This window comes from Cyprinodon tularosa, unplaced genomic scaffold, assembly GCF_016077235.1.
Source record: "Cyprinodon tularosa strain WSP-4 unplaced genomic scaffold, ASM1607723v1 ctg316, whole genome shotgun sequence".
Classification (NCBI taxonomy): Eukaryota; Metazoa; Chordata; class Actinopteri; order Cyprinodontiformes; family Cyprinodontidae; genus Cyprinodon; species Cyprinodon tularosa.
In genome coordinates, this window is record NW_024039026.1 from 440,462 (window position 1) to 461,696 (window position 21,235).

Consider the following 21,235-nt stretch of genomic DNA (forward strand, 5'->3'; position numbering starts at 1 on the left):
GAACATAAACAGACTTTCAAACATTTGCAGTTTCTATCAAAGCAACTAATTTTATTATACAATTGTAGATTTGTACAGGAAGTCGCCCATACCTTCTTCTCTTCAAACTAAAGCCACATAGTGACACATTTAAACAAGAGCTTCCCTTCAACAGTCAAATCACATCTTTTTAAACCTCCCAACTATTTACAGTAGAGTTCAGCACTTCTGTTTTGAGTTCAATGAGGAAATGTGGGAAAGCAGAAGAGCAACAACTTGAGACTTTATATTATTTTACATCTGCAGTGATTGTGTATTAATATAAACCTTTTACTGGTTTTGAGCGCTTTCCTTACTAGCTGGAGTGACATCACTTTTACATTTTCCACTGGGAGCGTAAAGCCACTTCTGGATAACGAAGTGTGTTGGTTGTCCTGGTAACACGTCAGCCGGCATGTGAAACGACAGTCTGGCAGCGCGGGCAAAGACAGTCCGTGGACTCCGAGGTGTAGCGCCGGCAGCGTGGACAGCGAGCGGCAGAAGTGGGCGTCACGGCGATGCTGTAGGGACTTTCCTCACGGATTACACCCCCTAAAATGCAAATTTAACAAGGAAAAAAGGTCTTATTTCTGTTTTTATGTTTGGCTTGATTGATGCAAGGAAGTAAGTCACCTTAAAAAAAGGTTTATTGTTCTTTAAATAGGCTTAAAAACTACTGATCAAAATGCTTTAAAGGATTACAACAAAGTTTAGCTTCTGGATGATGAACAGGTCCAATTCAAGATATCTCACCTTCTAGATTGATGAGGAAGGTACCCTGACTCAGCAGGGCACCTGGAGGGAGGTCACGGGGAAGCTCGCTGATCAGGTTGACTCGTGCTGCCATCATCAGCTCAGCCAGCTGGGAGCTGGTGGAGCTGGGCTCTTCTTGGAGAGACTGAGAGAAAATCCTTGTTAGCAGTTTGTTTGAATGTGGCTGATTAGTAGCAGCTGTTGGCAGATCAGATGGATTGATTCTCTGATTTACTGATCTTTGAGTTGAAGAATTCACTTTTTCTGGAAACACAAATTTATCTACAATTTTTTAACATCTAAATTTATGGTTACAAGCAGTGTGCGAAATACCTGTCAATATTTGGGGGGGTCCCCATCTCCCGATTGTTGGGCAATACCGATCTAAATTTTCATTAACGGACATACCTTCCAGACTCATAGTGAAACAACAAGTACTTCAGATTATAACAGAAACTCTGATGATATAACAGACATAAGAACAGTAACAAATAGAAGCTGCCAGTAAATGTCAATCTTTTCCAGGTTAAGTTACATGTTTTAATACTGAACATGCTGCCCAGTGCATGCTGGGAAAACTAACTTCTTCTGCTCCGTTACATCTTTCTTCTGTTTAGCGTGCACATGGCTAATTTGCATATGCACACAGGATTGGCTGGCTATACTTGGAAAAAAACCAGAACATATTTGTGAATAAATGTTTTTAATTTTAAATACTAGACATGTTGAGCATAAAAATATTTTAGTGACCATTATTGACAAAAAAATATTTTATTTTAAATTTTTCTGACACAATTTAAGAACCCCTTTAAATTTTGCTTTTGAGGCTTTCAGGGGGTCTCATGGGTTAATTGGGGGGGGGGGGGGGGTCAAGCCCCCCCGGACCCCCCGTATTTCGCACTCTGGTTACAAGGATAATTTAATGTAATAAAAGGGGGGAGATTACTTGCTACAAATTGTGAACAAAGTAAATATATTTTTTAAAACAATGGAGATTAAAAGAGGCAATTTTTAAATAGAGGTATTGAATAACAACAATTCCATACCTATTTATAATTTTGATGTTGAAGTTTTATTAAAATAATTATTCCAATGGGGGGGAAAAAAAACCTGTCCCAGACCTGCCTTGCTCATGAACACTGAACAACACCTGAGCCTGCACTCCAACTGGCACCGTATTTGTGCTTACCAACACAAAGCATCCAAAAAGACATTGCTAAGCTAAAAGCTAAGCTAAGAGCTAAGCAAAGCAGCTGCTCTGTTGATGTCTGCATCATTGCGACAAAAGTCTTATTTCCGGCCTTCATCTGAGCCTCTGAAGACTCCCTGGATGGATTTTAAGAAAATAATGTTTTGATAAGTAATGAATTTATTTCCTTATTGCTATTTACCAAAATTGCCCCATTTTTTTTTACCAATCTTCTTAAGGCAGTGAGGCCTGAAAAATGTTCCTCTAAAGTGAGGTGTGGCATTTATGTTTTAAAACCAACAGATTTAATCTTGTTTTAATCGTTTATGCTCTTTAAATCTTTATATTCTTACCTCCATGAGCTCAAAAAGAAGTCCTGCTTCAATGGCGATCGTCAGATCATACTGGCCAGCATTTTTACCAGGAATTGAAGACAAAAAGGAGTCACGAATGGCACAGGCTCCTTCCACTGCCTCCTCCAACCCTGGCCGCCTCCACACAGAGCTGCTTTTGATCCACCCGCTTTTGAATAACGTATCGGCTTCTGTTGCAAAAATCAAGATCATTTCTTGTTAAGAAGCAAATAAACTGCTAATATTCAGGTGATTTCATAACTAATCCAAACGTACCATCATGTCCTGGGGCATGCAGATAGACCTCCTCTGCTAAATGTGGCAGGATGGGAGCAACAGATCGAGTCACTCCATCCAGAATTTCCTCCAAAGCGGTCTGACATGATCTCCTGCCCAACGAGTCCTCTGGACTGCAGTACAGCCTGAATGAAGGAGGAGTCAGAAAGCAATGCATGGACAAAGCCTGCTGGAAATATGTATCTAGAAAGCCGAGGAAATCCTTTACCTGTCCTTTATGATGCTGAAATAAAAGCTGGACAGTTCTCTGGTGATGAAGGCCTGAAGGATACGGATGACTCTGCCAGCATCAAACTCACTGTAGGCGTCTGTAACCTGAACCAAAAGCATCATTCTTAAGACCTTCAGGAAAAAGAAGAACCATTGACCCAAGTCCAGCTTTAACATACCTTCATACTGTATTCCCTGAGCATATGCAGCATGTACTGATCAATATAGTACATCTCTTTGGGGTCCACAGCATGCTGATGTGGGTCGAAGCTCTGCAGGTTTCCCAGCAGAAACCTGAGAGTGTTTCTCAACTGGAAGAGAAAACCAGGAGGAAGAGAAATGAGGACCAGGAGGCAAAAACAAGGGAAAGATTTGGAACGGATCCATCCTTCTGTGTCGGTACCTTACTGATGCTGTCTCGGGCCGAGTTAAGGACGCTTGGACCAATTTGGACTTCAGAGAAGACGTTTGATTCAGCGACCCACCAGCGAAGCACATCTGCCCCGTATGCTGCTAAGCTGCCGTCCTGACACAGAGACACCAAGTTACCTGAAATGTTTGTTTTTTTCCTTTTTGAAATATTTGCTCTGCTCTTAATGGCCTTTAAACATTAGGGCTGGGACTTTAACAAGTTAATTCCAATTAATTACTCAGAAACACTTTATGCATTTAACCTTTATGGGGCACTTATTTAAATACTTTAAAAATTAACATTTAAAGCCAACAGTGTTATTGGAGGACAGGACCTTGTTACTTTTGTGAAATTAAAAAAATATGTATATTTTATTATTTTTTGAGTTTTTAACCACACCAGTGGCTTGTTTTTTGGACAGTAGGCTAACAGGAAAGGGGGTATAAGAGAAGGGGAGAGACCTGCGGCAAAAGACCACAAGTAGGATTCCAACCCGGGTCAGCCATGTCGAGGACTAAGGTTGTGTGCCCTAACCATTGCGCCACCAAAGCAAAACCAAAAACATGTATATTTTGCAGGCAAAAATTAAGGTAAATCTAATAACAAAAAACGGTCACTTGCCCTAATATGTTAGGAGAAATAAAGACAGTGCTTCAATATGAAACTCATGAAAAACAGTCACAGAATGAAAAAAACAACGTTTGTTTTTGTTACAACATAACCTTAGAGCATAAATAAAAAATTAAAATTAGCGCAATCATTTTTTAACTTTATTTTCTAACTTTTCAATTAGCTTTTAAGCTTTTTTCCTCAACTTGTTAACTTCTTTTCCAACTAAATTTACAGTAGGTAATATATCGTCAGGGACTCATTTAATTGGTCAAATGCCAAAAGAAGATGTACAGACATGTAGATGTTTTCAATCTTTTTTTTTTTCAATCATTGCACGCAGCTTCGGCTCACACTATACGACGAAACCGCAGGGTTTCGTCGTATAGTTTAAGTTTAAAGCTAACAATGCATATTCTGGCAATGTGCAGCCCGACGCTCTGATGCGATATGCCTGCTCAAGCTGTACGTCTAAAAACCATGTCGGGCTCAGCTCCACAGTGAGATGGTGCTACTCGTCTATCAGGATGCCAATCGAGTAGAAAAGGAATATGAAGCTCACTAGAGAGAAATTTGTGCCTTGGCAATTTGTGCAATTTTGTGCTGAAAGCCCTAAAAAGAAAAAGGCGACAATGTATTTAAAGACATGGCTGAGCTAATGTGGCTACTACGGTCTGTCAGTTTTACAGAAAGAACTCCATTTCACCCGCAGCCCCGCCATGCTTCTGTGTTTTCACGTTAGAGGAAGATGAAGAATCCTGTTTGTGCACTGAGCGATTTGCCCACGACGGCTGACTGAATTTCAAACATGTTTGATTTTCTCCCGACCTCACGATTCCTGATGGGGAGGTGGTCATGAGAGGCTAATCGCTCCTCGTTACCCCCTGTACACTACACCATGTACAACGCATGATCAAGCTGAAAGTCAATCTGATTGATAAAATTCTTGCACGACAGGAAAGTCGGACCGAAAAGGGCAAAAAAAATCGTACAGTGTATGCCCGGTTTAAATGAACCACTCCAACTGGCTTTTTTGCTGGAATTTCACTAATTAGCATTTATTAAGCAATCCTTTATGCAGAGCTGAACTGCCCTAGATCTGGCAATATTGTGTTACTTGTTACTTGTTGCCTGTCATATATATACACTGCAAAAATCTAAATCTATATAAGTATTTTTTTCTTAAAATAACTGCATTTGTTTTTGAATTGAGGAGATAATAGAGACATTTTGCCAATGGAACAAGACAATTTACATTGAAAATAAGAAAACACAATTGCATCGTCTTATTTCAAGTGCATATTATCTAATTATCTTATTTTAAGAGTAAAAATACTAATTCCATTGGCAAATTATCTCATTTACCTACTTAGATCAAGGGTAAATACACTTACCGTAATTTAAGAAATTTGTACTTATTTCTAGATCGTTTTACCAGTGTACATTTCCTTTTTTTAAATCAAAATTAATGGAAATAATTGTGTTACAATTTATGTTCATGTAGAGTTAATACTAGTGCATTTTTTTTTAAAGAAGTTGCATAAAATATCAGGGATTTCTAATTAAAGCTAAATCATTATAACTTTCAAACAATTTGATGGTGGAATAACCTAAATAATGGATTAATAAATAATAAATATCTGCATTGCTGTGCTCATATGATTATTCAATAGCTGAGGTCGGTTTATTTTGTCAATAAATGGTTTTCAATTAAAATACGATTAATTGGGATAAATTAATTACAGACCTTGTCATTAACTTAATTAAGTTTTTATCTCGTCTCACCACTACTTGTAGAAATCACACAACCATCATTCTCTCCATGTCCTTCTGTTCTCTCTTGATACGTTTCTATATTTTAATTTCCTCTCCTTTTTGTTTGTCCGCAGAACGTATTTTTTCGCTCCTTGCTCACCTTTGTTCCATTAATGACCTCATCAGGATCCACAACATTCCCCAGAGACTTGGACATCTTCTCTCCTTTCTCACTGATTGCAAAGCCATGGACCACCAGAGATCTACAAAACATCACACATGTTTAATCTAAAATAGATGAAACGTAATAAATACAGTTCCTGCCTGCAGACATATTTAAGACGACACTCACTTAAAGGGGGCTTTGTTCCTAACGGCCACACTGGTGAGCAGGGAAGACTGGAACCAGCCTCCAAGCTGGTCCTTTCCCTCCACATATACATCTGCTCTGGGGTCAGACTCTGCAAGGAGGCAGAGGAGAAGGTGAGGAATGAGGCAAAAAGATGAAGTAAAGATGCACAGAATGGTTAGTTTCTATCCCCCAAAAAACAGAAAAGTCTGAAAGGAGTCAAGAAGATCAGCCGCTGTTAAATAGAAAGGGTGCATCCGTCCACTCCTGACCAAAAATAAAGGTTAGATCATCTACAAAGGATTAGAGAGACCCAACCCATTCAACAACAAAAAAGGAGACAGAAAAAAGGAGCAGAGTTTGCACCAATCCTGGAAAAAGAAATAAAGGTGCTCAGTGGGGGAAAATATCCTGCTTCAACTCCTGCATGCAGACAGCAGTGAGAGATTTACATTCATGCCAAGCACTTAATCTACCCCCCAAACTGGACTTTGGAAACAGTCTTTAAAGCACATAAACATGTTTGAGGCCAAGATGAGGAGACAAGCGAAGGTCTGAGAGCCAGCACTCGCTGCAGGTAGATGTCTGAATAACCTGGGACTAGAGGTTTGCGAAGTGAGCCAGGAAGCCAGCTGAGACGGGATTCGGGCTCCTTGGGTTCCTCCTCCATGTCTTCTAGAAATCACAACACACCCAGATGTTTAAGAGACAAGCTCAGTGTTAGGACGTCTTATTTGGTCTAACAGTCGTGTGTAGTGGTTTAGAAAACATCTGGAGTTGCTTGGAATATGATCCACATTTATATCACCTTTTTATATTCTATTAGAATTTTCAAGTAAGTTTGAGTCGCTGGACAAGTAGAAGTTTATAAGAAAATAAACAATGGTTTGAAAAATCCTTTAGATACCATTCAAGGTGTAAGAATACTTTTGCTGGAGTTTTGTTTGATTTTGACTTTTGAATTGGCAGAAGATGTACTGAATGTTGGTTCTTTTTCTGACTTCTTTCTGTGTTCCACTATAGAAATTGCCTTGGGTGAGACAAACTACAGAAACTCCAATGGCACAAAGTCTGTCCCTGACAGAAAGTTTGGTATTTCCAAAGATGTACCTCGGGCACAAAGGAAATTCCTTAACTTTGCATATGGGGGAAGAAGTTTAATACCAGGTCATCCCATTCAGGCTGTCAATGGCCCCAATGGAGTTTAGCAAGGATGTCAGGGGTCCTACTAGGCATTGTGTCCTCGAGGATAACCATGACATTGGATGCATCGTTGACAGGATGGGGAGCCCCCTTGTCAGGCAGGTCTGAGAACGGCACCTGGGAAACACATCTGGCCGAAGTGCGCATCACTGTGTTTGGAACTTAGGGCCGTGTTTCTAGTGCTGAAACACTTCCTTCGTTTTCTGCAGGGTCAGCATGTGTTAGTGAAGATGGACAACTCAGTGGTTGTGTCATAATCCTGGCACTGATGGTTGGCTTTGGCCAAGCCTCTGCTCCTGCTCACCTGCCCAATTGGAACTGCGGCTGATTACTGCCGATCTGATTCACCAGGTCCCAGCAGCTATTTATGCTGTTTGTACTTCTGCCATCAGCGCCGGATTATTCAAGCAGTCCCGGTGTGAGTAACTCCAGCGTTCTTAGTAAGTTTTCTGTGCTGTTAAATTCTGATCAGCTTTTTACCCATGTATTTTCTATTTTTGCCTTTTTCACTGTCTGTTCTGCTTAGTTTGATTTTTGGTCTGACTGCCTGGATTTTGGTTACTGAACTGTTTCACTGACCTCAGCTTGGATTCTCCCTGGATATCTCTTCGGCTCTTGGATCACCTGGTTTCTGAAATTGTTCTGGACTGGATTTCAACTTTGGATTATGCCATTAGAACACTGTTGCTGGCTCTGCGTCGGCTGGCGCCAGCTTCCCCCACACTCTGCGCTCTGAAGCTGTAACGACCGTAAGTGGCGGAAATCTCCCTCCGGGTTTCTGCTCTCAAAATATCGGACTGAACTCTCAACCAGACAATCAGAGAACCCGCTCCGAGGAGTTTCTGTCGTCCTCTTTTTGTTTTTTGAATAAACTTGTTTAAAACTTTCAGTTTGTCTGCTGAATATTGTGTCCAGGCTTCAGCGCCCGTTTCAGGTTGTACATCAATCTCCAAAGAGGCATTCTAATCATGGGAAGGAGTACCAGACTCTTATCTCTCCGGGTGACTCATGTTCCAGGGACACTGAACATGGGCGCTCGCTTGTCGCAGGGGAAGCCCCCTGTATGGGACTGGACTCTGCACCCACAAGTGATGGAGTAAATTAAGCAGAGGTACAGCCGGGCCAGCATAGATTTCTTCGTCGTGCAAGATAACACGCAATATCTGTTGTTCTTCTCCCTTAAAGACAAAGGCGCACCTCTCAGGCTGGATGCTTTGGCACGTCTATGGCCATCAGGGAGGTTTACCATTCTCACCACTCTGTCACTGTAGTCTTGGCCCGTGAGAGATGCAACCTGAATACTGCCAGATTGCAGATTGCCTTCCACCAGCAGTCATTATGCCTGTAAGTGGCCGGTTTTAGAGAAATGGTGCACAGTGAGACAGGTCATTCCTTTTCAGTGCTCTGTAGTTGATATCTTATGTTTCCTACAGGGTTTAGTTTACAAGTGCAAAGCTTATCTCAACTATTATTTACCATGTCGTTTTGGAGACAAGTCAGTGGGGCAACATCCACTAATGTGAAGGGGGCCGCCGTAAACTGCCTTTTGCAAGATCCCCGGTTCCACTTTGGGATCCATCGATTGTACCAGAGACGCTTTGCATTCACCCATCCAAGCCTCCGGAGGTTCTTCTTCTTCTTGCCCCCAACCGCGGCAAAACGTCCCAATGGGCTTGAGGCCTTGTCTGTTAGCTCTTCATGTTTACACTTTACTCCTGGGCTTTCTAAGGTCTGCCTGCATACTAACCTGGTTTTTGTGTCGAAGGTGGTAGATTCTGCTTATAGCTGCCCTTCAGTTCAGCTTAAGGCATTCCATGCTCAGTCTTTTTCCTCTGAAGGGGACGGACATCCTAATAGACTATGTGCTGTTCGAGCTCTGCACATGCATGTGGCCAGATCGGTTGGTGTCGTGGGGAAGCCCGTATGTCATCAGGGTTCTTCTCACTGGAAGCCATCTCTCTAACCTACAGCTGTAGACGTTTGCAACCTCCTCATGGGTTCATGGCACATTCTTCTAGAGGTGCGTTTACCTCATGGGCCCTCTTCAGTGGCATTTCTGCCCAGGATGTTTGTTCTGCAGCCAGGTGGGCTTCACCCCACACGTTTATGTAGTTTTACAGGCTGGATGTCTCTGAACTCTTTGTGAAGTCACTGATGTACAGCGATGATCCTCTGCTTCAGGAAACATGTTTGCATGTTTGTTCAGGAGTGGGCTATATCTCCCATAGTGAAACACTGCATGAAGTTAGAAAAAGAACATTTAGTCACGTAATCCCAGTTCTTTGACAACAAAGTGAGATGTTTCACCCGCACCGCCCTTCTTGAAAAGACGGTAAGAAACCATTCTAGAATGATTGTAGGAGTATCAGGGGGCGGGTCCTAGGTACAGCATTGCAACAATCAACCTGTCTGTCAGGGACAGACTTGGTGTCATTGGAGTTTCCGTAGTTGGTCTCACCCGAAGGCAATTCACATAATGAAACACCTCGCTCCGTAATTAAAGAACTGGGGTTAAGTAAGTCGATCTTGTTTAAATGTGTTGCCACAGCAATCCATAGAGCTTCAAACAGATCAAAAAGAAAACATGGGAACAAAAAGCTTCCCTGCAGCTGACTGATAAGTTTAAAAGATCGTGTATCAAATAAATTTAATGACACACACCCAACTTGTCCTCAAGCTGGATCTTAACCAAGCATCTCCACCTTCAGACTTTATATGACTTAGAAATGTCGGCAATAAACCCAGTTTCTGACCTGGGATGTAAATCATTAAACAACTTAGTGTCAAAAAAAATTATGAAGAGCTCTTCTAAAGTTTAGTGAAACAGAAACAGATCTTCAAGTTCAGAAAAAAACAATCCGGAAAATAAACTGTAAACAGAAAACACACATTTCCAAGTTCCAATGCACACAGCATTTGGTTTAGAACTGAAGTTCTGGAAAACTCTGCTCTGACACTGATATTTAACCTGTTGGTGATTATCCTATGAAAAAGGAGGAGATGAAAAACATGCATGCTCCAACAGAAACTGGCCGGTAACTCTGGTGAGGTTCACCGTTCTCTGTGTTAAAGTCTATCAAGGATCAGTGAACTGAAGCCTCCAGCATCAATGAAAAATCTGTTCCTCAAACAGAGGAGGTAAGTTATATCTGTCTCCTTGAACCCCAGTCGGCCTCAGCAGATGGCCGTTCACACTGAGCCTGGTTCTACTGGAGGTTTCTTCCTGTTAAAAGTGAGTTTTTCCTCTCCACTGTCGCTACAAGCATGCTTAGTGTGAGGGATTGCATTTGAGTCATTGAGTCGATGCAATAAACTGGTTTTGCTTCGATAGAAAACTTTTAATCAATTTGACTGAATGATCTGGTGAACTGTAAAGTGCCTTGAGATGACATGTGTTGTGAATTGGCGCTACATAAATAAACTGAAATTAATTAAAGGTTAACAGATAAATGGCTCCGATTCCTTTTTCTCTGTCAGGAGGTACAGTTTGAAGTGCGGGCTTAAGACACATAAACCCTCAGGTTTCCCTCCTCAGCCATCTATCCTCCAAACCAAAAGTTGTTATAACAACCATATTTGACTTTTTTCTCTGAAACATTGTGTTTAATCAAACCTGAACCCATTAAAGGAAATGTATTCATACCTTCCAGGACAGCCGCCCATGACGCTCCGCTGTCAAACCAGATGTCCAGAACATCATCTCCTCGAACATAGTCGCTCACAGGTCCTGCTTTACTCTGAAAAGCAAAAACATCCCAGAAAAATCTTAGAACATCTTATTTACAGTATTGACTCAGAAGCGTTTTGCAATGGAAATAAAAGTTGAATCCAATCTTATAAACAATTTATGAACATTTTGCTTACATCTTACATTTGTTTCCATTTGGGATGATAAAACATGGATATTACAAAACTTATGCAAAACTTATGCAGTTTAGCTGCAGCTACATTGAAAGTTAAAATGTATTTCCTTTATCCAAAGGAATATTTAATCTTACTATCACTTTCAGATGATGCTAACTCACCTTCTTGAGAACCTCTGGGGGCAGCAGAGCCTCGATGGGAAGCTCCCACCAACAGTCGCTGCCTTTTTCTTTAAAGAGTTTTGCTATGTGGGACACAGTGTACCTGCAGAGGATCAATGGTTGTCAGATCAAGCTTCTCAACAAGCAAACTAAAGTCAATACAGGTGCTTGTGAGGAAATTACAGAAGTAATCAATAAAGAAAGGAGGAGCAGGAGACAACAACAGGCATCAAACTGCTTCTAAAGGCTGATCTATGCTCAGAAACCAGGTCGTCTGCGTGTGTCGCAGTGAACGCAGGTATGCCCCGCCCCTTCCGCAGACACCCTGCTGCACCTCTTCCAAATTGTATGTGACAGGAGGCCTCTGATTGGTCAAATCTACATCCGCTCTACACTATGCCTATTTCCTGTTAGGTACCTTACCGGCTTGTTTTGTTTGTATGACCGCCATTGTGGAAAACGACTTGTGAAGATGGACCAGCTAGAAGAGCGAGGTGCGCAAGAACGCTGGGAGCCTTTTTCAACCTAGATCCCCGCTCTTTTTGGCCCTCATGTCCCTCCTCGCACAGACTTATCCCCACTTCCTCACCGCCTCGGCTGTATCTAGACCCACAGCTAGTTGGCGATTGTCTCTTTTACGTTGTGGCTTGGAATAACAGCGCAGACCACGCTTCAATATTTGGCATAAATCAAAAATATCTGCAACAATCTCACTCCTACACATTGCTGTAGGAGGATAACCAGCCTTTAAGGATCAGGGAATTTCTCTTTTTTTTAAATCGTAGGGAAACGGCTATTCCAACAATTGCATTTTACACGGGTGAATAAGGTGAATGTGATTGGCCTTTTAGCAGAGGGGCAAGATTGTCGTGGCGGAAGGTTCGCAAGCAAGTTTGGTTGTGGTTGGTGTCTCGGAAGAATCTTGCTAACCAGTTAGCAACTTAGTGCTAGTAGGTTCCAAGAGGAAATTCCATTGGGACCAAGTAGCACTAAATTGGTGACTTAGAAACGACACTGTCAAGGAACGCTATGGACAGAGGAAACATGAAAGAGGAGGAGAGTTTAGTGTCGGAGGTCGTGGATGAGTCTCCTCCGTTATCCATTTTTTTATTTAGAGGAGGAAAGCGGGGACGAAGATGTTGTGGAAGAGGACGCAAGGGCGGCAGAAGCTTGGTTTGGTGTAGAAGGCTTACAGCCGTACATGTTTGAGCCTTTGCCGTGAACACTGGGACGGAACTCAATGGGAAAGGAAATGATTCTTATTTTAACCGTTGCGTATATTAACTGCAACATATGAATCAAGATGCTATGACCAAAAAAATTTGATTGACAGATGACCGTTGATATATAACTAACTGGCCTGCATAAGATAACGAAAAAAAACCCACAGATTTAAGACAAGATTTTTTTTTTTTTTACGGAAATTTTCTAATTTTTGGGACATCATCTGATAAAGAGTACATTTAAATACATGTTTAAGCCAGAATGATTTGAAATCTAAATAAAATTGCAAAACAAAAATATTTATAGTTTCTACAGAAAAAAAATAATTTTTTTAGAAATATAAAAACAGCAGCAGACTATTGTTGTTTTAGTTTGTGCAGCGTTGGGCCTACGTGTTTATGAGAGGCTCCCCGGTCTCTTTGTGATAGAACACTGGGATGGGGACCCCCCAGCTCCGCTGCCTGGAGATGCACCAGTACGTCCGTCTGTCCAGCATGGCCAGCAGGCTTCCTCTTGCCGACTCTGGTAAAACACGCACTTTCTGCAGCGCCTCCTGCCGACGATGACAAACACTGTGTGAGAAGATTCACTGAGACAGGAATGAAACTATTACCTGAGCTCCTCTGGCAGAATGTTTACCTTTGCCTTGTGCTTCAGTGATGCAGTGTTGATAAACCACTGTTTACTGGGTCTGATGACCACCGGCTGCTTTGTCCGCCAGTCATACGGGTAGCTGTGGACACACTGCTCCTCCAGAACCAAAGCGCCACTCTCTTGCAGCATGGAAATCACTAAAACAGGCGGTAATGTAGTTTTGAAAACATTTAGGAACAATAATGAAGGCTACTCAGACGCCATCTACCTCTCTGAGTTCCTTCAGTGATCACAGACAGGTTCTGCAGCTCAGGTCCTGCAAGCTCGGTGAACTTGCCGTCTTCATCCACCATACACTCCTTTAACCAAAGCAAATATTCACATAAAAATGCAAATAACACATCATTTAATATTAAAATATTGTCTTGTGTTAATTTTGTATGTGGAAGTAATATTGATTACCACAGGCAGATCAAACTGTGACGCCACGCTGTAGTCATCCATCCCATGAGCTGGTGCAGTGTGGACCAATCCTGTCCCTTTCCCCATGGTCACATGGTTGGCTGGCAACAACGGAATTTGCTTATCAGGAATGGTGGGGTGTTTGCAGGTGCCACCTTCCAGCTGCAAACCTTCCAAAAAAAATATATAAATAAATAAATGTTTGTAAAATAAGGCAGAGTCAGTTTAACGTAACTGATTAAATTCAGCCGTGCTCTGAAATGGCTTTACCTGTGAAGGTGGCTACAGTCTGCAGCTCTGTGCCGAGCAGCGCTGCGAGGCTCGCCGTGCGTTCAGCTGCCAGCAGCAGCAGCTGGGAAGTGTCTGCCCTCTTCACCACAGAGTACCTGGAATCCAGAAACAGGAATCAGACTTAGGATCTAATTTTTTAGCATAATGGCCAAAGAATGAAGGATCAGCACAACCATACGTAAAATTTGACCTTCACTGTTAAAGGTATAGTGGAGGATTTTTGCCACTCTGGCACACATGCACAACCCTGTACCCGCTCCTGAGAGGGAACGCCTATTAAACATGTGCGAGAGTGTGCATGAGCACATTTCTCCTCGTGCACGCTCTGTTTAAAATCTGCTGTTTGCATCGCTCATACAAGCTTACTTTCCAAAAGAAGATTTGCAATTTTTCCACTATGTCAGACTGACCACTGGTAAGTGAAAATAGGGACGAGCATGTAGGACAGCCTTACGTAAACATATCAACAGACTAGGGCTGGGTGATAATTCAATAACGATATATATCGATCGATAGACGTGTGGCGAAATAGAAAAAAAGAGGGTCGATAAAAGTTCGATAAAAAAGAAAAGCAGTTTTCCTTCATTCTCATTGTAGCCTAAGCATGTAGGTTTATGCTAGTCACTGCTTCCTCCCAACCAATCACAATCGCGGACCCAGGCATGCCGTCACCTAGCGCCGCCCTCTCAAACCACAACACAGAGCACATGAAGATGTCGCAGCAAGGAGAGGCGGAGGAAATTGTTCCAAAGAAAGGGTTTTGTAGTTCGGCAGTCTGGCAGTATTTCGGTCATGGCAAGTCGGACCAAAAACAAACCACAGTCATCTGTAAAATGTGTCGGGAACCAGTGAAAACCAGTCTGATAACACAACGAAATTTTTTTTTTTTTATCATCTCAGCCGCTTACACCCGCAGGAGTACGAGCTGTGTAGGCCCCGGCGCGGCTCTCCTCCGAGGAATCTTCGGGAATTTCGGGAAAATATATATATATTTTCAGTTCTGGGCAGTTTCCCCACGTAGTTCTAACAATTGAGATAAAAATGCTGAGGGGCCAGAAACTTCAAAGTAATAACTCAGGTTAAAGCAGGAAACGGGGGTGGCGGCGGCGGCGGTGCGGGGGCATTTATTTATTTGTTATACTTATTTTGGTCACTTTTCTGGTCAATTTAGTTTATTCGTATTTAATAACATAACTCAGGTCTCTTAAGTTATTTTTCTTTAAAACAATTCTGTTATGATTAAAAAAGTTGGTTAAATAAAGATTTAATTCGAAGTCTGTGTTTGTGTTTTTTTATTAAAATTAAATCATTTAACAATATTATAAAAAGTCCAGGCAGAGCTGCACATAAAATATGGTTTCAAATCTTTTCAATAATTATCGATATCGATCAATATGCATTTTTTTTTATCGATATACTTTTTTTCTATATCGCCCAGCCCTACAACAGACTGATTGACAATTAGGAGGACCACTTATTTTGATGATCCACCCGGAAAAAGAACATCCTCCACTATAAATTTAAGGCTGAGGACTTTCCAGACTGAGAGCAGTCTCTTTGATCTCAGTGAGAACTTACTGGGCGTTGGGCATGTAGCACACTGCCTGGTTTGCAGGGATGGTCCAAGGCTGGGTGGTCCAAATCAACACCGAAACATTCTCCAAACCTAGCGAGACAACCACACAGTCATCACACACACTCTCCCTCAGATTATTTTAAATAATCTATAATGAGTGTGAATGAATAACCATCTTCTGAGGCGATCTTGGGCGGCAGCGTGGCCAGAGGGAAGGTGGCGTAGATGGCTCTGCTCACATGCTCAGGGTTGTACTCCAGCTCGGCCTCAGCCAGAGCCGTCCTGTTAAAAGAAAACAGAAATAAAAAAAGATAGCAGCAGGAAGGTTTGAAAGAGGAAGTTAACATGTTCAATACATGGACAGCAAGTTGGTGCCATACCTGGATGAAGGAGACCAGAAGACGGGTTTATAGTCCTGATATACCAGACCCTGGAGAGCAACGGAGGGATGGCAGCATCAGACAAAGTTATTTAAAAGTACTTTAATAGCTAAAGGACCTAGTTCAGGTTAAAGTTCACCATTTAAAAACCTTAAAGGGTTACAGTACTAGAATGCAACGAATATTTTACATATTTAATTTGCATAAACATGTTGCATTCTCTAAGGTTCCTTTCAAATATCCAAGCAATAACTGAAGGTAAACTGAGCATCCAGAAATCAGATCGTAAAAGTTTTGGTTGATTAAACTTTTTTTTTTTTTTATTTAAACAATACATTTTAACATTTCTGTCAACGAAGACTAGTCACAAGATGTGATATTTGCTCCAGAAAAAAACATATAATCAAGAATGTGTATTGTATATTTAAGCCCACGTTGTCGTTTTTTATAGTGGGCTAATGCATTTCTCGCCATAAGGGGCTAAGATTTGTTTTTTGTTTTTTTTGGTACAATATGGCTCTTTGAACAGTTTGGGTTGCCACCCCTGGAAAAGGGGAAATGAAACTTTATGTTTGCAGAGCACTAGTGCCCACCTTGTTATGCATTTCCTGGAAGAGCTTTAACTGAGCAGCCTCGTAAGCCCCATCGAAGGTGTAGTAGCACTGCTCCCAGTTGGCCATGACGCCCCAGCGTTGGAAGGCAGCCTTCTGCCGAGCTATCGCCCCTTCAGCAAACTCCCGAGCTGGAAAGCAAAAATACATCAACATTAGAACAGCTGGAAGTCTCTGTGACTATCAGGCACTAACATGTTCACACTCACCTTTCTGTCGTATCTCCAGAGGACTGAGGCCGCTGGTTCCTAGTTCTCCCAAAGCTTTCAGCTCTATAGGGAGGCCGTGGCAGTCCCAGCCTGGGATGTAGTGGACCTGACGTCCTCTTAACACCTCAAAACGGTTACGGATGTCTTTGAGGATCTGAATAAGATTTATAGAAGAGTTTTTGTGACTTATGAGCAAATTTGAAATGTTCTGAGAAAAACCTGCCTTCTTGGAGCAGCTTTAAAACGCAAGCAGATCAAACACAACACTAAATTAATTACTTTGTTAAGCGCGTGTCCAACGTGAGGGTCTCCATTTGCATAAGGGGGTCCGTCATGAAGGCAGAACTCTTTTTTGCTTTTCCTTTCTCTTTGCCATGAATACAAGTCTGCAAAACCACATTCCTGCAGAAAAAAAAAAGATCCAGCAAAAGCATTCAACCAAAATAAAACACAGAAACCGCTTTAACTGAAATATTTTTACTGTTTTTATTAAAATGATTGTGGATTATGTTCCAATTAGACCCAGTGACGAACCAGTCATCTGATTTGTTTTATCCAGGACTGTCAGTGCAAGCTAAAAACTAAACTGCTTATGTTGGAGTGCATGACTGATTATAAACCAAACACTTTAACAAACTCTACCTGAGCTGCTGGAATCTACAGCTCCTCCACAGTTGGGTGTCCTTGCCACTAGTCTGACCAAATCTCTCTCTCTCTATTTATTTAGGTGGTGCAATAATCTTTTTTTGTTTTTAGGGAACAAAAATACGACCTTAATATGCACTAAACTAAACAGCATCTTTCTCCTTGATGTATATAGAGTTTTTTTAGGTGTTCAAATGTTGTTCGCTATATAGACCCAAAGGCTTCAAAGAAATTATTTTTCTGGAGTTAAACTCTGCAGTCTGAGTTATCACTAGGTCAAATCAACCATTTTAAAGGAATTAAGAACAGAGGGAGTTAATTATGTATGCATAAGAACAAAACCACAGTCCTACTTCTACTTTTTAAACAATTCCCCCTCGTCATTTATGATAAATAAAATCTAATATTTATGCTTGGAAATGTAAACATGCCCCTAACCATAAAAAAACTTATTAACTGAAAAGTTTCTACAATTTTATATTATGTCAAAGCACAAACTCTAATAAAATACAGGATTTTCTCTGTTGCATCCTTGAGCTAAAGTCATGTTTTGCAGACAGACATTCAGCAGGGGTTTGTCGGGGCTTTGTGAACCACATTACCTGCTGGATCTGAAGCTCCCGCTCCACCAACTTCTGTCCGGCTAGTTTCATGGGGAACTCGGTCTGAGGGAGGAGTACGGTGTCCCGGTACAGAGCCTGGGTGGAGGCTGGGTCCGCGGGCTGAGCGTTACCTTCCCCGGAACTGGCAGCCCTTAAGCGGCTGGAGGTGCAGGACACCGCGCGGCTGAGAAGAAGGCCTCCCTGCTGTGACCTCCGTCCCCATCTAGCCAGCATCTGGTACACTGGCGACACCCGGCACAGCAGCATGGAGAGGGGAGTCAATTCAAAGGGTAAAAATAAAAATAAAAAGGGTAACACTACCAATAATTAAAGCTAAACTGGTCTGTGTCTGCTTTACAACTGAGGTTACTCAGTGTGTTGTCATATTTCGTCCTTCTAGTTTGATTAGTTTGTGTTTCTCCCGGAAGAATTTGCAGACAGGACTTCTTCTTCTTCTTCTTCTTTTCTATTTTGGTGGATCGCAGGCAACTTTACGGCGGATACCGCCACCTACTGTACACGAGTGTGTAGCAACATTACTTTACATCAAATTCTATTTTTTTATTTTGTATTGTTTAGATAAATAAATAAAGCTTTCCTTAATCTGTGAATATCCTTTATATTTCCTTCATCTCCCAATATTCCTTTAAGACTCCATTCAAGGCCGAGAGGACTTCTTCTTCTGATAATGTTTTATGTCGGTTGGGAAACTAGTTACAGTGCATTACCGCCATCAACTGATAAGGAGTTAAACAAGGAAACAGGAAACAAGACTCACCTTCAGAAAAAAAAAAAAAAATGAATACTATTTTTCCAAACTGTTTAATTTAACCCAACATAATAGATACTTAATCAAATTCTTCCTCGTTATTTCTAATTTATCTTTAAGTTACTCTGAGTCACTCTGCCAGTTTCTGATGGTCCTACTGGTTTTCCCATCCTACTTTCAACCATTTCCCAGTTTAAACTAAACTAGACTAAACTGATGATGCTTTCCAACACTTAGAATATTCCTGTAGCTCCGCCCAGAGTGTGTCCATCATTCATGTGGTTCACCTGTACAAATACCTTGGAATCTTACTTGATGACTCCCTTTATTGCAAGCCTCATATTGACAGTCTTGTTAAAAAAATTAACTTGAGACAAAAGAAACTGGCTTGTCACTATAACTTTTATCTGTTTTAGACTATAAGGACTTGTACATCAATGCATCAGCTCACTCTCTACATAAGATTGACTCTGTGTAAAAAGAAAAAAAGGATAGAAATTGAACTCTATTGATCTCACAATGGAGAAATTAACTCTCTGCATTTAACCCATCCCCTGGGGAGCAGTGGGCTGCCACTGTGCGGCGCCTGGGAAGCAGTGTGGGGTTAAGGGTCTTCCTCAGGGACCCAGAGTGGAGGCTGTGGGGATCAAACTGAGTATTTGCAACCTTCTCAGAGCACAATCGCACTGCTCTAACCACTAGGCCATCAATCCCCTTTTTTTATCATGCTTCTTATAGGTTCATAAAGAGCCTCGACTCATCATGGAGTGATATGGTCTAACTTGTCCACCTGGTGTTTGGAACACTCGTACATTTTTACCTATAAGTCTTCGCCTTCTATCCTCATATATGTGTAATTTGATTTCACTGAAAAGCTTTGCTTCCTTTATTTTGCATTGTGATGATAACCTGTTGCTCCCTGTTCCATTAACCTGGATTGTACTGGGTAAAAGAGCTTCTGTTCACTCTGCTCCTTCAACAAGGAACACCCTGCAAAAAGACTGGAAACTAAAACTTGTTCTATTGAGCAACTTTAAGGCCAGGTTGAGAACTAATAAAAGAAGTTGACAAGTTGTGGTTGTCTTTCATAACAGGGGCGGAGCTAGATGGGGGGCCAGGGGTGGCCATGGCCACCCTTACCCAATCATTGGCCACCCCTACCATTGTTTCCCCCCTAATAATCAAGTGGAATATTCCAAACATTTTAATTTGTCATATATTACTTACTATTTTTTTTCCATATATTCATAATTACTTGATAACAAAAACACTGTGGTTAATTATGCACACCAATATACTAACATTAAAGATGATAAGTACAGAATTCCTGCTCTTTTCAGAACTAAATTTTGTGTTTTATGGGGTAAAAGGAAAATGATGTGTCTGCATTCATCTAGGAGTCTTTAGTGAAATCATAGATAAATAACTATTTTAATATAAAAACACATTAAAGAATCAATTTATCTAGATATTAGTACTTGTAAATATCAATTTTATGCAGGATGATTATTGATAAAAGTAGGTAAGTAATGACAATGGAAAAGATGTTCGCTCCAGAACTCAAACCTGAAAGAATTTTATCCACTTTACCTTTTATCTAAAAAGCATGGATGTTTAAATATATGCATCTATTTGTTAGCAAAGTCTGTAGGAAAGTATAGTTTGTCTTTATTCAGATATGGATGTTTGCTTGTTAATTTTCCTATTGGAACAGTGTAGATTGACCCTGAAGTTCTGGTGCCTACCCATTTTCGGCCCCCCTTCAGAATACACTAGTTATTGCCTGGCCACCCTTATAAAGATTTTCTGGCTACGCCTCTGTTTCATAATCTACCTGTTTACCCGTGTTTTTCATCTATTTTTACTTCTGCTGCCTCTTCGCCATGACACCCTTTTAAAACATGTTTTTAATCTCTTTCCTGGTTGAATAAAGGTTAAATATATATATAAAAAAGCCACTTTGATTAAGATTTAAATATGTTCCTAATGACAGATTTTATTTCGGATGTATGACCCACCTATAAGATAATAATTAACTTCAGCAAGAAAGTACATTCTTCTTCAGTAATTTACGGTAGTTGGCAAATCCAATTTAAGGTGCATTTACCACTTCTTACAGGACATAAGTGTGGGTCCAAGAGGCAAGCGATCTATACATTACCGCTAGAGGGCGCTGATTCTCCATAGCTTAGATAGATAGATAGATAGATAGATAGATAGATAGATAGATAGATAGATAGATAGATAGATAGATAGATAGATAGATAGATAGATAGATAGATAGATAGATAGATAGATAGATAGATAGATAGATAGATAGATAGATAGATAGATAGATAGATAGATAGATAGATAGATAGATAGATAGATAGATAGATAGAACTGGTGTAATCTGTGCAGGTTTTCCCTTGTTTAAATTTAAGTAAGATTTACAAATTTAGGGAACAAACCTAGTCTTAACTTTGGATTCTTTAATACCCAGATTTGTTTTTTATAACCTCATAATCATAATATAAATAACCTCATAATTATCACAATGAAATGAAACAACTTATTTATTTTGTGAAACTTCATTGTATAATAAGTAAAAATGAATCCTGTATAAATAATACAATTTTTAAATCCGGTAATTAAGGCTTTGAGTTAAGATTTCTGTTTTTGGTCAAAAAGAACTTAAGTTAAAAGGATTATTAAGATAT

At 40.8% G+C, this 21,235-nt stretch overlaps 1 protein-coding gene across 4 annotated transcripts; it reads right to left on the reverse strand.

Annotated features, from left to right (window-relative positions):
* Positions 1-23: 23 nt before the first annotated feature.
* Positions 24-18,210, reverse strand: iars2 (isoleucyl-tRNA synthetase 2, mitochondrial). 4 transcript variants are annotated; one of them, XM_038292708.1, is made up of 24 exons: positions 17,768-18,210; positions 16,800-16,922; positions 16,521-16,674; positions 16,294-16,442; positions 15,701-15,750; positions 15,493-15,602; positions 15,323-15,410; positions 13,724-13,839; positions 13,454-13,623; positions 13,260-13,350; positions 13,037-13,188; positions 12,790-12,950; positions 11,174-11,276; positions 10,792-10,885; positions 6,540-6,617; positions 5,949-6,057; positions 5,757-5,859; positions 3,224-3,346; positions 3,000-3,131; positions 2,819-2,925; positions 2,590-2,735; positions 2,314-2,504; positions 772-916; positions 24-570 (listed from the first exon to the last, which is right to left on the reverse strand). In XM_038292708.1, exons 1-24 carry the CDS (start codon positions 18,032-18,034, stop codon positions 425-427), a joined length of 3,108 nt encoding a protein of 1,035 aa, XP_038148636.1. In that variant the 5' UTR covers positions 18,035-18,210; the 3' UTR covers positions 24-424. The 4 variants fall into 4 exon arrangements, with proteins under 4 accessions (XP_038148636.1, XP_038148635.1, XP_038148634.1 ...); XM_038292707.1 differs by having other exon boundaries at positions 2,314-2,501; positions 6,540-6,620; XM_038292706.1 differs by having other exon boundaries at positions 6,540-6,620; positions 17,768-18,034.
* Positions 18,211-21,235: the final 3,025 nt, after the last annotated feature.